This window comes from Polyodon spathula, chromosome 10, assembly GCF_017654505.1.
Source record: "Polyodon spathula isolate WHYD16114869_AA chromosome 10, ASM1765450v1, whole genome shotgun sequence".
Taxonomy (NCBI): Eukaryota; Metazoa; Chordata; class Actinopteri; order Acipenseriformes; family Polyodontidae; genus Polyodon; species Polyodon spathula.
Genome location: NC_054543.1, coordinates 33557450 through 33573679, shown reverse-complemented (window position 1 = coordinate 33573679; position 16230 = coordinate 33557450). Strand labels below are relative to the sequence as shown.

The following is a 16230-nucleotide window of genomic DNA, read 5'->3' as shown; positions in this document are numbered from 1 at the left end:
GTATTATATATATATATATATATAGAGAGAGAGAGAGAGAGAGCGAGAGAGAGAGCGAGGAGGAGAGAGAGAGAGAGAGAGAAGAGAGAGAGAGAGAGAGAATAGTGAATAATAAAACGCATTACCACATTTTAAACAAGCAACTGCAACTGAACTACCGGTATATTCAACTATGACGAACGTCAATGATCAGACGCTTCTCGTGGAACACGTGGCCATCTGGCTAGGATTTCAGTTATGTAACTGTTACTATGGTACCCGCTGCAAACAGTAACCTGGGAATGCTGTGTCGTGACTGACTTCAAGGGGTAGTGTAAGTAAAAAAAAAATAAATAAATAAAAAAACTACAACAACTACGTTAAGCTATCAAAACATACAAACGAAAGGTAATTTCGTTAAAATGTTCCAGTTTTAATTGTTATATTTATAGCAGCATAAACCCAAATCCATTCGCGTAATTGGGATTAATATAATATACTGTAATGTGTTATACTTGTCTCTAAATTTCCCTTATATCATTCCCATGCGAAAAAAGCTCTTTCTAACTTGTATATAATTTTGTGTTTTCTTTTCATTCGGTATAATTTCATACAAAGCGTTTTTTTTTTTTTTTTCATTTTCCAATTCTTAATATATTAACATTTTAACATAAAAAACAACAACAACAAAAAAGAAAACTCACCCATATAAACCTGCCACCATATGTTTATATTTAAACCCAAAAGAGATAGAGAGAGAGAGAAACTTAACATACAGATTTGTTTATTGCATTTCAGTTTTGGTTCTTTATTTGTATTGTTTTTATTTTATTTTTCCTGGCAGGGTAACCATCTGTTTTGTACATTATGTTTCGAAACACTTGCTGGAGAAGGACTATCAATGATTTAGTGAGCTGGCATCAAGACCAAGCTTTAAATACAACAATATTTATACTTCGAGAGTTTGGTCCCACTGGATTTCTTCTAAAGGAAGAGGGAGAAACCAGGAATTTTAAGGTAAGAAAAATGGTTTTGGAAAGTAATCTTTGAGCAAGTGTTTACTTTAGATGTCTCAGTCTGAATAACAGTACATTCAAAATAAGCAGTCCATTTCATTAGGACCTGTGGCTTATATAGGGCTGGGCCTGTTTGCCCTAATTACAGCCTTAATTTGACTCCACCATGCTAGAAAAGCTGTCTCCAGGGATGCTATTGTTTCTGTCATTAATATTTTCTGCAATTGATGCAGATAAGTAAACGTGATGACAAATGCATTGTTCAAGTTCATACCAAATATCCTGAATTAGATTGTGATCCAGGGATTGTGGTGGCCATGGAAGATGGCTCAAGTCTTTGTCATGCTCCTCACTATTCGCATACCATTCTGGCAAGGTGAATGTGTGCCAGCGGCTTCGGGGAGCAAGTTCGGTATTGCTGTTTGGATCTGCAAAAATGATTTTAATACGCCATTCTTTCCAGAGCAATCAAGAGACCCAGGGTATATTGGGAGGACATGCCCACACCTGGGCGATGCCAAACCAGTCCTAATAAAGTTGGCAGCTAAACTAATATACTTTTTCTATGATTATGTGTAACCCTTTATGAATAACCCCTTCCAAGATGGTCCCTTTTCCCAAAACTTCCACATACTTCATACTCTTTATTAAAATCAGCTTTGATTAGTTAAAAACATGTTGGTATTTGGCATTAAAAAGGTGCATTGTGACAATCCCACAGTGCACCCTTGTTTATGAGAAATGCAGAGTAACTGGATTAGTCTTTTGACAGAGAACGTACTTAAAGTACATGTAACCCTTTCCTGTGCTAGTCATAATGATCATTTGGACAAGTGCAGTGTTTTGTGGAATTACTTTTTTTTTTTTTTTTTTTTTTTTTTTAAGGTATGTTTAGGAGACCCTCACTGTTGTACTTGCTCTGTGTTTTTCAAAGACAAAGACCTCTGCAAGCATATATGCTGGTAAGAGCATTTATATGCAATTATAATTGACGTAATATAAAACATGTCCATGCCCGTTTTAATTGAAAAAATAGTGACTATTGCAGTTTTTAAAAATGAACAGATATTCTACTTATTTATGTTACCCCTTATCTTATTTGTTTGTACATATATATATATATATTACGCTTTATATCTAATGAAGTGTTTTTGTTTGTTTGTTTGGTTTCCCTTAAGGGTTTTATTAAAGAAATTCAGACTACCGCGAGAGCATGAATGTAAGTTTTACTGATACTTGTAATTTTAGCTTTTAAAAATCCTAATTATGTAACAAGATTAATAATATTGATAAAAGGTAAGCCACAGCTCTATCTGTCTATCAGAAATTAGACATGGTCAACGGTAGATTACAGCAGGGGTAGGCAACCCTGGTCCTGGAGTGCCACAACCCTGCTGGTTTTGTAGGTATCTCTTAATCATCAATTGTTAAATACCTGGAACACATGGTAATTCTGACCAATTAAGCCAATCATTGAATCAATTAGGGCTTGGGGATAACAAAAACCTGAAGTGTCTGTGGCACTCCAGGACCAGGGCTGCCACCCCTGGATTACAGCATCTTCCTATTTGCAGTTATTACCCAAAGTGGTGCATTTGGTGTCTCCGCTTTCAAAGTTTATTTTGCACTAACTTTGTAAGGCCAAATAAATAAATACAAATAATATTTTGGCAGATTGCTTTCAGTTGGGTCTTGTGGAAAGAGAGATCAACCAATTGCTTTGGGGGCTACATCATGTAAAGACTCCACGACCAGCTGCCAATATTTCAGAGTCAAAGCAAAAGACAACGGAGGATGATGGATGTGTTGGGCAGAAGATGATTGATGCTGAAGATGTGTGCCCAATTTGCCAAGAGGAACTATTGAAGAAAAAGCTGCCTGTGTCTTATTGCAGGTTCATAACAACGCTCATCATTGGTGCTTAGGTTAAAGTTTTGTAAATAGAGCAGAGAAACCTGTAGCATTAAAAAAAATTGAATCGCAAATTCCAAACAGATCTGCATGTATGTTTTGTACAGCCAGGCAGGGGGGCACATAACTGGTCTTTTAGGGTTTTTTTTTTTTTTTTTTTGTTTGCCTGATGGCACAGATTTATTTATTTATTTGTTTATTTATTTATTTGTTGAGTGTGAGAGAGAGAGAGAGAAACTGCATTGATTTTTTATTTTTCTCCTGTTGGTTACATATTTCTACCTTTATTAAGTGCTTCTTGTTTTTACAGGTATGGCTGTGGAAATAGTGTTCACATCTCATGCATGAAGATATGGGCAGATCACCAGACCAAATCCCAGTCTGACACCATGGTAAAATGCCCCCTTTGCAGAAAAAACTTTGCCTCCTTGAAGAATCTGTATGAGGAAGTGAGGAACTCAGCTAAACTTACAACAGCAGCAGAGAAGGAGAGACCAGATAGGCATTTGGGAATTCCATGCAACAACTGCACGGCTTTCCCAATTAATGGCAAATGCTTCAAGTATGTATGAATTGCTTCTTTTCTATGTTAAGTGATGTATTTAGTGTTCCTAAAGGACATGAGGATTATGCAAACAGACACAATAGGCTCTTTAAATTATTCATCACCAGAATTAATCTAACTGGATTACTTTTGTGAACATGATAATTAGGGATATTAATATAGAACAGCCTTTAGTAAAGATAATTTGTCAATTTTTTTACACACTATATTCTATATTCTATATTGTGGGGAATTTTTCAACAGTTACACAGAAGATGGTGCTTGAACGTAACTTGGTGTACTGCAATATAAGAGGGAAAAAGTTAATTTAGGATTAAAAGCACAAAATCACTTCTACATTCTTGTTTTTCTAAATAGATGTACTGTCTGTTGTGACTATCACCTGTGTGAGGAATGTTTTAGAAAGCAATGCCATTCTCATCACAGCTTTTCATTTCGTCTGGTGAGTAACACATTTTTTTCTCTATTCAGAAAGTATTTTGCCCTATATTCACATAGTGATTTTGTGTTGTTATTTTTTTTTTGTATTTATGCTATTTTGTAATACCAAGATCATGGTCATGTCATACAATGATCCATGAAAAACATGCTTGTATTGATTTGACTTTTTTCTTTTTTTATATATTCAGAAAAGGACCCAGCGATGGAGACCAGTTAGCCAGCTTTCTAGCCATTCACTGTCGCCTACATTAATGCTACCAGATTCATGCTCTCATAATAAAATGTCAGTACAACATCATGAAAGGCAAGCTTAAAGTGGAATACTGCATAGACAACTTTTAATAAAGAGAAACTTACAAATAAAAATAGACTTATATTTTTAAAACAAGATGTAAAAACATTGTTAATTGACTGGCCGGTATGAAGGAGCTGCATAGTGAAGAATGTATGTTACTGATATAGCATGTTTACATTTTTACTTTGTAGTGATTCCAGTACATCTGAAAGTCTACCTGAAAATATTGTCTCGATGCTGCCATTTTTGATGGTGAGACAGAACAGCAAGCTGCTTGAACCAGGTCACCAGTGCAGAATCTGTCTGAAGACATTTATCCTTGGTCAGCACGTTAGACAACTGCCTTGCCACCATAAGGTAAGGATTTCTACTTTTTGTACACTAAAGATCTAAGTAAAATAATCATATACTTTTAAACATTAAAAACATTATGCTTTTACATCTGTGTTTAAGTGACAATTGATTACTAAGTGACAATTATACATCCGTTGTGTTTTACATTTATCACTTTGTTTTGTTATATAAACACAATGTGCAAAGACATTATTTATGCACTTTCAAATCTTTTTTTTATCAGTTTCACAAGAAGTGTATTGACCATTGGCTGCTGCAGGAGTGCAACTCTTGCCCGTTAGATGGACAAGTAGTCTACAATACCTTAACATGGAATAATATGATAAGCAAGGAAAAAACCAAGAAGACTTTGCTAAATCATTTGAGACAGGAGGATCAGCTGCAGCAAGAACTGTTTATTCCTGGAATAGGAATTTCAATTAAAAGAACAGGCGTTACTGGAGGTTACAGCCAACCAGGTCGAGATAAACTACAAGATCAGAGAGGCAGATCACCTGGTCAAATTCCACAGGACATGATTTTGAATGGTTTAGAATGTCTGCAATTGAGTGGAATGCCTTTGAAACATGATTATCGGACCTCTGATGACAGATTAGCAACTGGCTACCAAGAATCTCCACCTGAAGTCAGTATAGGAAAACAGAATTGTTATTCTTCTGGATCCATAAAAACTGAACATGTCAGCGAGAGGTCTGCTATTTCTGCAGACACAAGTGTAAGGATCATTAATAGAGCTTATAACGAAAAGCATGCTCTGGTAGAAAGCACCAGGATCTCAGCTGTAAGAGGAAGACCCAAGAGTCACCTTAGCGGTTCTGCTGTTTGTCCAGAATCTCCTGAAAATGTGTTTGTTGGTTTAAACGTGCTCAGTAAAGACTGTATGGTACAAGGCAGAGAAGTTTGCCATCCTGGAAGAGCTACATCCCACAGGAGAGTGAACTACAGGAGGCCTAGATATAACAGCGTTAAGGCAGCAGTTACTGATGAAGCTCTTACAATGGAAGGAATCCGTCTGCACACTAAATGATAAAAGCGATATATAATGTACAGTATATTATAAAGGCATATGTCATGTATCCTATTTTAAAAGCTATTAGTTAATAAATAAATAAATATAGCATTCTGTTTAAATTACTATTGTCATGTGGTACCAAGGCACTGAACAGAAATATCATTATGGTGAGTGTAGATTAAATATTCTGCACATCTTTCCCACAGCAAAATCCAGGGAGGATATTGTTGTTTAAAGTCAACAAACTGGGGAGTTCAGATTATTCTGGCAGTGATTCGTACAAGCAAGATAAGTGTAAACCTTTAGGTTGAGTTTCGGGGGCGCTGGTAAGTCACATCTATCCTTCCCCTATCTCTAATCTCCCTGTCAATCACTTGCCCACTTCTATATAAGTCCGCTGTTTCCTCTTCCGCCCTCTAGCGTTTGTTTTTCGTACCCAACCTCCTCCCCTCCTCCTCCTTTCTGATTCAGCAGCCCTGCACCAGTCCCATCTAGGGGGTTAGAGAAGCTCACTTTCCCAGGCCTCCCTGGGCTACGTCCTTCGAGCTGGAGGTTCTGCATCGGGCCAGACAGGACCCCCTGCCACACTCTCTATCCTGTCGCAGCTCGTGCGCTTTCCCTCTTCTAATTTCCGGACTCTCTCTCTCCTTGTCAGCTTTTGGCACAAAGTCTGTGTCGCAGTCTTTCGATCTATTTCTAATCTCTACTTCTTTCTAGCTCCAGGACTCCTGTAAGCTCTGTTCCATGATACCGAGTCCCTCTAATTTTTCCTTTTCAAGGCTCTGCTTCGGAGGTCCATTCCGTCCCGGTGGTAGCTTCGTTCCCAAGTTGCTCAGCTGCAGCGGCTCTCCGAGAGTCGGGTCCTCTCTTCCTTCAATCAATTATGGGTAGCTCCGTTCCCAAGCCGCCACGTAAACGGCTCCCCGCAGTGGGGGATTCTATCCATGTGTTTTTCGAGTCTTGGGTCGCCGGACCAGCCTTTGGCAATAAGGTTCTCTATCACTTTAACTCCCTTCAAGTATCATTGCGTTCTCCAAGCTGTCATGAAGCACTACACTTACCACTCACCATCGCCCCGTGAATTAGTTGTTTACAGTACTGAGGTCAACTTAGCAGGTTTTTGGTTAAATAAATTCATTGAAATTGGTTTTTGCAATGTCATTTTGTGGTTAACAGGCATGTACTATTTGTAAACTCTTTGCCATATATGAATTTCCACCAAAGAAACACAAAAAAAAAAACTGATAGTTACACCACAAACAGTTTGTACACCTACAATTTTTTACTAAACCAATAACCACCTTCTTTTGTGTATATTCACTAACACATTAAAAAAAATCTAAATAAAGAATGACTGTATTTAGTCATTTATTCTTTAAAAACTATGTAGCATTATTAAGACATTACAGTGATCTAAAATCCACAGATATTATTACAAGCATTCAAAATGTTCAGCTCATGAAGCATGTTCATGGCTTGCCATGATAAACAGATTTATATCTCACAATTCTTCAGTACATCACGCAAACTCTAATGAGAGCTATATGTAAAAATCTGGTCTTTTAAAACTGATGTCCTGAATCAGCTGGTCTTTGACAGAGGTATTACCTATAATATTATTTCTACAGGAATATGTATGTTGTGGGAAGGTTTTCAAACAGTATACCTATTTTTTTGAGTAATTCTTCACTAATTCTTTCATAACATACGGTTCATTCTCCAAAAGTGCACAAAACACCTTGCTGGCTACAGATTTTTAAGTTGTGTACTCCAGGATTTTTCTCATTGTGTCTTGCTTTGAGATCTCAGCACTTATATTATTACATTTTTGACTTTCTGAACTAAACTTTGTAGGCTGGTCTTCAGGATTGTCATCTTGTCTGCAATGGTATACAAACACATGTAATAAAGGGAGATAAGAAGGAAGAAGTAGGGTCAGTGATGGAAGTTTAAGAATGTTTAAACATTTAACAATACACCAAAACATGTGTCTGCTATTTACATATTAAACACTTACAAACTAATAATTACTATTTTCAAATGTATTCTGCATTGAAATAAAATAGTAAACAAATTGTTTATGTATTGTATCTGAACTACTGCAAATCACTTAAGATCTCCTTATAAAAGTTTATCATGGTACATTTTCTTGGTAATTTAGCAGTTTACCATATTTTTTCTATGTTTATATTATGCATTTACCATGCTTTACAATTCCTTACCACACTTGTCTGTGATTTGCCACACTTTTACAATACAACTGTACAACCAATTCCATTAAATCTACTGTACCTGACACTAAGGCATCAGCTGCTTCTATCGATAAAATCTTCTCTTGTCCTGAAAAGTCATTTAATGATGTTAGTGTGACAGGACGGCGTGTGTGGTGACGTCAGGCCAGAATGCAGGAAGCAAAACAGATGTAGTACTGCAGGGCAAAAGACACTTGCTGCGTTGTTTTTATTAAAGACAAAAATAAAAGAGTTTAACATAAATATTGCTCACAGAGCGAAATAAAAGATTTAAACAAAATCACAAACACAAAAACAGGTCATGCTGGGCAATCGTTTTTACTGATCCTATACTTTTATTTAATTATAAATTTCTCTCCTCCTATTGCTCTCCCGTTACTCCTCCAAACACCCACCCATAACATGGAGAGCTGGAGGCTTTTTAAACAGTGGCCAAGGGGTTTAACTAGCTCGTAATTATTATATTACCCTTCGTCCACAATCTGCACGAGTTTATTAATTACTCCTGGCAGAGGAAAAGCTGCCAACCTCGCCTCTGCCAGAACACGTTTGAAATAAAAACAATAACAAACCACGCAGCTACACCATCATATACATACATACATAAATAAATCATAATACAATCACCTACAAAACAATAAATTGCACAGGGGCCGAGGGGGAGACGCCGTTCTAAAAATGAATAACAAATTAATGTACAGAGTTCCTCACCCTGTTACAGTTAGATATATAGTATGCATGTATAGTACAAAAACATTAATACAATTCATAATTGTAATGTTATATTTAGTAAAAATGTATATATTAAATATTTAATTGTAACATAAAAGTATTTGGAGCACTAAATCCATATTTTGAAGTCAACACTAACATCCCATTAACTTCAGGTCTTCAGTTAAACATGCACACCTACACACTGTTCTCTCCTGACTAATGCCAGCACACTTTCCTTGGATATATCATATTATGGTTTGGATATGCATCGCCAGCAAGGATTTGCCTTTCTTTAATTGGTGCTAGTCCCTCTGTGTTGCTGTTTGGGATATGGACGCAGCTTATTCACTGAAGGATGCTAAACCCATTCCATTTGTCAATGGAGAAATCATATTTCATTAGCAGTTGGTGAGTTAAATGTTTTATAAGATTAGCCATTTCCAAGAATAACATTTTGCATGTCAAGTATTGAATTACCTGATGATCTACTTGTGCCACCCCTTCTGGAGCTGCTAGTGGATTGGTCTATATTGATGGCCATGGTAATTCTACCCACCTTCCCAGACATATAGGGCAACTATATTACTTCCACCTGTAGCACGTACTTCAAAATGTATTCCCCTTTGTCCTATGCAGTTACCTTTATCAGCAGAATCTGGTTAAAGAATTAAACAGGGCCTGTGAGACTTCAATGAAGATTTATTTTGTGGATATGGATATGTTTCATTCATTCTCATACATGTCCGTTTTGTGGCCAAGTGACTTTATATTTACTCATTAATTAATAATGCTCAAACAGCCACATAAATGATAGGTAACTGATACTGGCAGTTCTGCTGCCAAACCATCTCCTGTTAAAATATTGATAACTGTATTTGGATTTTAAAGACCTTAGATTCAATACTCACAGGAATACACTGGCTTGCTGCTGGAGTAGACGGGGTAAACTATATTTACTGGCATGTTAAAGTCTGACATTACAGAAGACATAATACAAGGGGCAAGGGCAATGCTTCATCCATCCGCTTGTACACCATGTGGAGTTCGGATTCTATTGCATCATTTAAGCAGGTAAAAAGTTACATGTCTAGTTTTACCGCAGGCTTGTGGTTTTCCAATAGAAATGAGGAAACACTCGCTGAAGTAATAACATCTTGTGACAAACAAAGACGACCACCAGGTTATACCAGTTCATCTTGGTCTTGTTGAATCAGCTCGCATATCTTGGCACACATGGGTGGTGGTTTGTCTACGTGCAAAGTTACAGAGCTACAGTCAGGGTCATGTCATTACAATTTATATAAACCTTACAACCTTACAGTGCATTTTCACTATGTAGTGCATGTGATTTCACTGTGTAGTATATATGATTTCACTGTGTAGTTTATGTGATTTCAGTTTAGTGCATATGTTTTAAGTGTCTAGTGTATGTGATTTCACTGTGTTGTGTATGAGGTGTCAGTTTGAATAATGTCTCTAACAGTGCCCGGATGATCATCAAGAGTTCTGGAACAATGTTCTATGGACAGATGAGTCAAAAGTAGAACTTTTTTGGCCAACATGGGCCCTGTTACTTTTTCACATTCATTTAAAAAAACATGTCTATACATACATATTGTAACGTAGGGAGCCAGTATTACAAAATACACCTTGCTTAATCAATTATAAAAAAAAGCATACTGGAATAAATCACTGCTTAAAGCATTTAACTGTCAAGGTTTATTTTTATTTTTACAATTCCAAAAAAAAAAAAATTACAAATAGAACTTTACGGACAAGATTTTCTCTCAAATTTGAAACAGGAAATCTTAGTGTAGAGGGAATCAAATCAACTACATTATGTAAAAAGCCCCATTTAACAAAACCGTATAATATTAGGAATCAAATGACCCAACCGTGTCTAATTAACAAAAGCAAAGACACTAGAAAGGAGTTTTATACCCTTCATACTACCTACAGAATGCACGAATGCATTCTGAAAACACGGTTATGAATAAAATGAAGGGAACCACATGGTTTTATGGATAGGGTTTTATGGAAGAAACATCTTTTTTATTTTTTGTTCTTGATTTTTCTGAAAGCAGATAGTAGCCCAGTGCAATCAGATGGAGCAGTTTTTTCGTCTCGGCTCTGGCATCTGCTTGGCTCCCGGATGACTTTCTTCACTCACTTCTCTGTTCACTGTGGTCAGGATGCTCAGGATTTCACAATTCCTGCAAAAATTATTTTAATACCCTGCAGTGTGTGTCCATCTTCTTCCAGGTATGACGTCACCACCAGTCAGCCTATTTACAATGCCCCTTGTAGCACCAACCTTAAAAACGCTTGGCATATTGTTGGTTTCACTGTATACTGTATGTCGGAGGGACTCACCTGGGGCAGAGCAGCTCCAGATTCTTGCACAGGGCCTGTATGTACGAGGAGCCTTTGGAGGTGTTTCTGAAAGATACATAATTTTCCAGCGTAGACATGCCGAGGAGGAAGTCTGAATCATTAGGAATTGTGTCGGTGCCAGCATCCTCTTCAGGCTCCAGTTCTGCTTCTGGTTCATGACCTCCGCAATCTCCCTGCACTCTTACAGACTGTTGGCACTTTACCCCCTGGCAAGCTTGGATAAAAAAGACCTTTGGCTTTTTCATAAGAGTAGGGCATTTTAGGCCGGTAAAATAAGAGGTTATTTTCTGAATGGGGAAAAAACGCCCGTCTGTGCTGGCAATAGCTCCCTTTGATCCATGGGAGAGGATGCAGCAGATGAAGCAGTCCCTGTTACTGTGGTCCTGCTGGCGATACCTCTCCATAGTGGATTGGATTCCATTTGCTGTCTGGTCATTGTACTGCTCAACTTCAAAATGCAACCACTTGAAGATCTTTGTCAGATATGCTGTAGGGTGGAAAATAATTGTTATATATATATATATATATATATATATATATATATATATATATATATATATATATATATATATATACACACACACACACACACACACACACACACATACACTGTAGGTGAAACTAATAGTAATGTCAGGTACATTTTTAAATATGTGCATTACCATCAAGGCTTTACATTACAATTTCACCAGTTATATAACAAAAACTACTGTTGGCCCACTCTGACTCAATTTATTCAGTGAGTTGAAGAGTCATTGGCTGGTTAATCTTCTTGGATTGGGTTAAACCAGGGTCAGACAGCCTTGGCACTTCCTGTCCAAGCCTTTGTTCCATCCCTCTTTTAATAACTAAACTGAACCAAGTATACCCCTAACCAGGTCCAAAGTACTAAATCAATTAAGTGTATCTAATAAAGATGGAACCAGAGTTGCCTGCTCCTAGTTGAACACTGGGGGAATATTCTGTGTTAACAGATCTCTCACCAGCATCAAAGTCTGTTCCTTCTCTGTCTTTCCCAGATTTAAAATGCTTGTTGTTTATTATAACACAGTAGCCTCGGGGCTTGCTTCTCATTTGATAAACACCATGCTGCAAAATAAATCAAGTAATTAATATACTCTCCACCTGAAGGACAGGTGTGTAACCTTATCTTGCTACAAATAAACAGCCTGCTTTAAATTAGATGTCCGATTCTTTAAAAAAGGAATCATTATGTGTTTCTGTTTGGCAAAAACAAACAAAAAAAGGCTGGTAAATTACTCAACCTTGACAAGGTTTGGGATTTAATTTTGGTTTGTAGAAAGGACTGTGTGTCACAGAGGTAAATTCACACACTACTACCTAATAAGATACAGTACACACACACACACACACACACACAGATATATATATATATATATATATATATATATATATATATATATATATATATATATATATATATGTGATATCATATTAGGCGCTGTACAATACTAGCTAATACTTCATGAGAAGTCAGAATTCACCAGTGGGCTTACTGAACGACAACAGGGGTGAAAATCAGTGTGTATCCTGCGCTGCACCACATACTATTTCTTATTATTGAATGCTTAAACAGTACAGCTAATGTTAATGTGAGGTCATTTCCATCTGACACAAATTATCTGATATAAAGAAATTTCAGATTACTATAACAGGGTCTGCTAGTTGCAGTATAGTCAAATATAGTCACACAGGAAATGCTTTTTTTGTTTTGTTTAATTTACATTTGCTAACCTGTGTCTTGTCTAATACTGTTACACAGCTACAAAAATGATGTAAAAAGAACATTCCTTTTTGCAAAAGCACAAGTTTTTGTTTACTAAGGGAAAATGTATAGATCATGTTACCTTGTCATCTGAAGTTCCAGATGTTTATTTTAAAATTGCTGTGGTAAACAACTCAGTAATACAAAAAAATAAATAAAACATTTTAAAAATATTTCTAGATGTGCACTGAGATCCAAAGAGAGAGAAAAGAAGAGCTATATTTAATAAAACTGCATGTCTGAAATGTAAATAAGACCAAATTAAATTCTCAAAGGGTGAGTAATACCTGACAGGGTTTCTTCAATCTCATGAAACAACTCCACCAATTGAGGGTAGGTGTCCTGGACATCTTTTAGGATGTTCAGAAAGTCTTGGGATACATTACTGGATTTCCCCATGACTGTGTCCAACAGCTCAATGACCTGCTTTTCAGAATCTGAAATGCTTTTAATCTTGTTGTATTCTCTGTCTGTAATGATTCTCTTGCTTTGAGCAAGCTGAAGAATGGGAATAGGATCAACATATAGCAATGCCGTCAGTTTTGGTTTATATTTTTTCATTATTTCCATGGTGGTTTTCTAGCACTGAAATTAAAAAAAAAGAAAAAATAGATATGTAAGTAAAAACTATCAAATGAACTAGTCTGAATAATATGATATGCTTACTGCATAGGGCTTTAAAAAATCAGTTCTATAAATCACCCACATAAATTGTCATTTTAGTCTGAGTGATACAAACTACTGTATTTCAAATATCTGAATGTTTTAATTGCATAAGTAGGCTATGCATATCTATTTTGTAGTTGTATCTATATATTAGTTTGTTTCTTTTTTTAATAAAAATGTAAATATTATTTACATCCCAAAACAAAAGCAGCTAATAGGTGAGTGTACAATAGTTTTTCCTTTTAAAACACGTTAAAAGTATTGTTATATAAGTTTACCGATTTTTGCAGTTAACATGTTTTTACTTGGTCATACTATGCAATAGTTTACCAAGATTTGACCCTTTTTTTAAAAAATATATACGTTTACCTCGTTGTTCGCTACATGCTTACCTATGTTTTATTACACTTTGCTGTGGTAAACTTTTATAAGGGTATTGAGAAAGCGTCAGAATTAATTAAAATCTATGTGTTTATTATTTTTACAACACAATTTTGAAAGGAACATAGACGTTTGATTAATAAGGAACATCTCCTTGCTAGTTACTGTAAGTACCTAAAATACTGTTGCAAGAGAGACTTTGGAACCATAAATGATTCAGAACACGACTGTAAATTCCTTGACAAACAGAAAATGACTTCGTGTTTCTTCATACTCAGTTCTCAACAAAATGTTTCTTTGATATTTCCCTGATCTATTATCTCTGTTAACTCTTATATTGTCCCCCAAAACACTGTGCAAAATGCCATACCGTATTGTAATTTAGAAAACAGTATGACTTTAAAATGTTAAATTCTGGTCTACAGTCCATATGAAATAGCAGGTTTAACTAATTTTTGTATACGCCTTGCACTGTTAAGTTAGAGAAAGTAAACTACACGCAGCTCTAATTATGTTAATTCTAAACCTACTGCATACTATAACACTGTAAAACGACATATTATGTAAGTCTATCAAATAAAATTAGTACAGTATATTAACTTATTCTTACCTTTCTCTACGAAACGTGTTAACTGGGCGTACTTTATGATGGTAATTTCTATCGAGGTTGACGGAGTAACTTTGCTTGCTGTTCATACCAATTGTAGGATTTCAGATTCTTTTTTTTTCACAGAATGTCTTATGTGTTTACAAATCAAGGTTTCTCCTATATATATATATATATATATATATATATATATATATATATATATATATATAATATATTCTATTGCTTGCAATACGAATTTTAATGATTTAAAAATGAAAACGATCAACAAGTTACGTGACTAAAATGATGTTTTCCTCTTTAGGGAACTCGATTAAACCCTCAATTTATAATAACATTCGTCTAGTTCCACCGCAAAATTTGTTTTAATTAGTATATCTGAGCAAAAAGTGGTGAATATTAGCAACTGTAGGAAAATGAAACACAAACGTATTCTAGCAATTAGTTTTATTATATTAAACTTTAAAACAGTACACAAAAAGGCAAAACATTGATTTTTTGGTATAAAACACTGAACAAAAACAGTACCTTCCATATAATTGAAACCTCGTGAATGGAGCAAGTATATATGACGGACATGCAACCATGCATCCTTGAAACCTTGTTTTCCCTCAAATGTTAAATACTACTATATCCCTTTGAAAGGGGTCAGTTTTATTTTTATTAAACCTACACATATATAACGATATCAAATGTGACTCAAGAATAAAAAAATTAAGACAAAAATGTAATCTAACCAGAAATGTCACTTGTTGTCACAGAATATTCCTAGAAGCGCAAGGCAAGCTTGTGGTTACCCTGTATCATAGAGTTTCTGTACATTTGTGCAGGAACTTTTAATTTCATGTTACAGTGGACACTAAAACATATGGCAGTGACAAACAGTCATGTGTGTATATCCCAGATTGCACAGATATTTGTGGAGAATTGCCTTTGCTATTTAAATTTCATCTGACCAGGTGTTACTGCCACATCTCTGTCTATGGCTGAACACTATACGCTGCAAAGGCTTGTGCTTTTAACAACTATACCTGTGGATTCATTAAAAATAATGTTATATATAAATATATATATAAAATTAGGGAAGTAGCAATAGATAAGAAATCTTGCTTAATCCATTTTCAAATTTGTTGCAGGAACAAAAATCACTGCTTGTCTCCAATTTAAATAATTTTGATATACATAGATAAGAATATTTATACAAAAAGATGGACTTTCTTTACAAGATTTACCCCAAAAATGAAACAGGAATGCCTACATATGAACTAAAAACTACGTTATATAAAAATGCCTTACTTAAAGAAAGAAGATGGCGATCGGACTAAAATGAGTGTGTAATTAACAAAGGGAGCAAACTTGAAATGATTGCTAGTGAAGAAACCTCTTGTCCTCAGTGACTGAAGTACATGTGTTGCTTAGTATGTGTATAACATTTATTATGAATTTACCTTTTAACAGACACACATGTATTAAAACCTAATGCACTGTGGATACAGTGACGCTTCTGATTTAATTTCTTGGGATGTACACTCAGTTGGTAGAGCATGTTTTACAATTTAATGTAAATTGAGAACAAAATGTTCAAAATAAATAAGCTGCAAAAGTTTCTTACAAAATAACCAACATATTGTATTTGCTGGCTTTGTGATATCTTGATATTAAATCAGCAGACAAAAATAAATAATGGGTATTTTTACAATATGTAAACAGTACTTTCATCTGGAAAAACAAATGGTTTTGCCAGCAAAAAAAGATCTGACTGCAAATCACCTTTTTATCATGAATATCCTAAAGCCAGTTTAATACATGCAGAAGGAAAGCAAACATTAATTCACAAGAATTTATAGGACTACTCAG

General features: G+C 35.5%; 2 protein-coding genes across 3 annotated transcripts; one reads left to right on the top strand and one right to left on the bottom strand.

The window, feature by feature from the left end:
* The first annotated feature begins 245 nt into the window (after positions 1–245).
* zswim2 (zinc finger, SWIM-type containing 2) lies at positions 246–6925 on the top strand. 2 transcript variants are annotated; one of them, XM_041260532.1, is made up of 10 exons: positions 246–313; positions 824–996; positions 1881–1957; positions 2174–2214; positions 2670–2889; positions 3217–3468; positions 3829–3913; positions 4101–4195; positions 4399–4564; positions 4785–6925. In XM_041260532.1, the coding sequence occupies exons 2-10, from the start codon at positions 847–849 to the stop codon at positions 5586–5588; spliced, it is 1890 nt and encodes a 629-aa protein (XP_041116466.1). In that variant the 5' UTR covers positions 246–313; positions 824–846; the 3' UTR covers positions 5589–6925. The 2 variants fall into 2 exon arrangements, with proteins under 2 accessions (XP_041116466.1, XP_041116467.1); XM_041260533.1 differs by having other exon boundaries at positions 306–387.
* A 3715-nt stretch (positions 6926–10640) lies between these two features.
* LOC121321941 (caspase-8-like) lies at positions 10641–13289 on the bottom strand. Its single transcript, XM_041261331.1, has 3 exons — positions 13044–13289; positions 10913–11397; positions 10641–10752 (listed from the first exon to the last, which is right to left on the bottom strand). The coding sequence occupies exons 1-3, from the start codon at positions 13287–13289 to the stop codon at positions 10641–10643; spliced, it is 843 nt and encodes a 280-aa protein (XP_041117265.1).
* Between the last annotated feature and the right edge of the window lie 2941 nt (positions 13290–16230).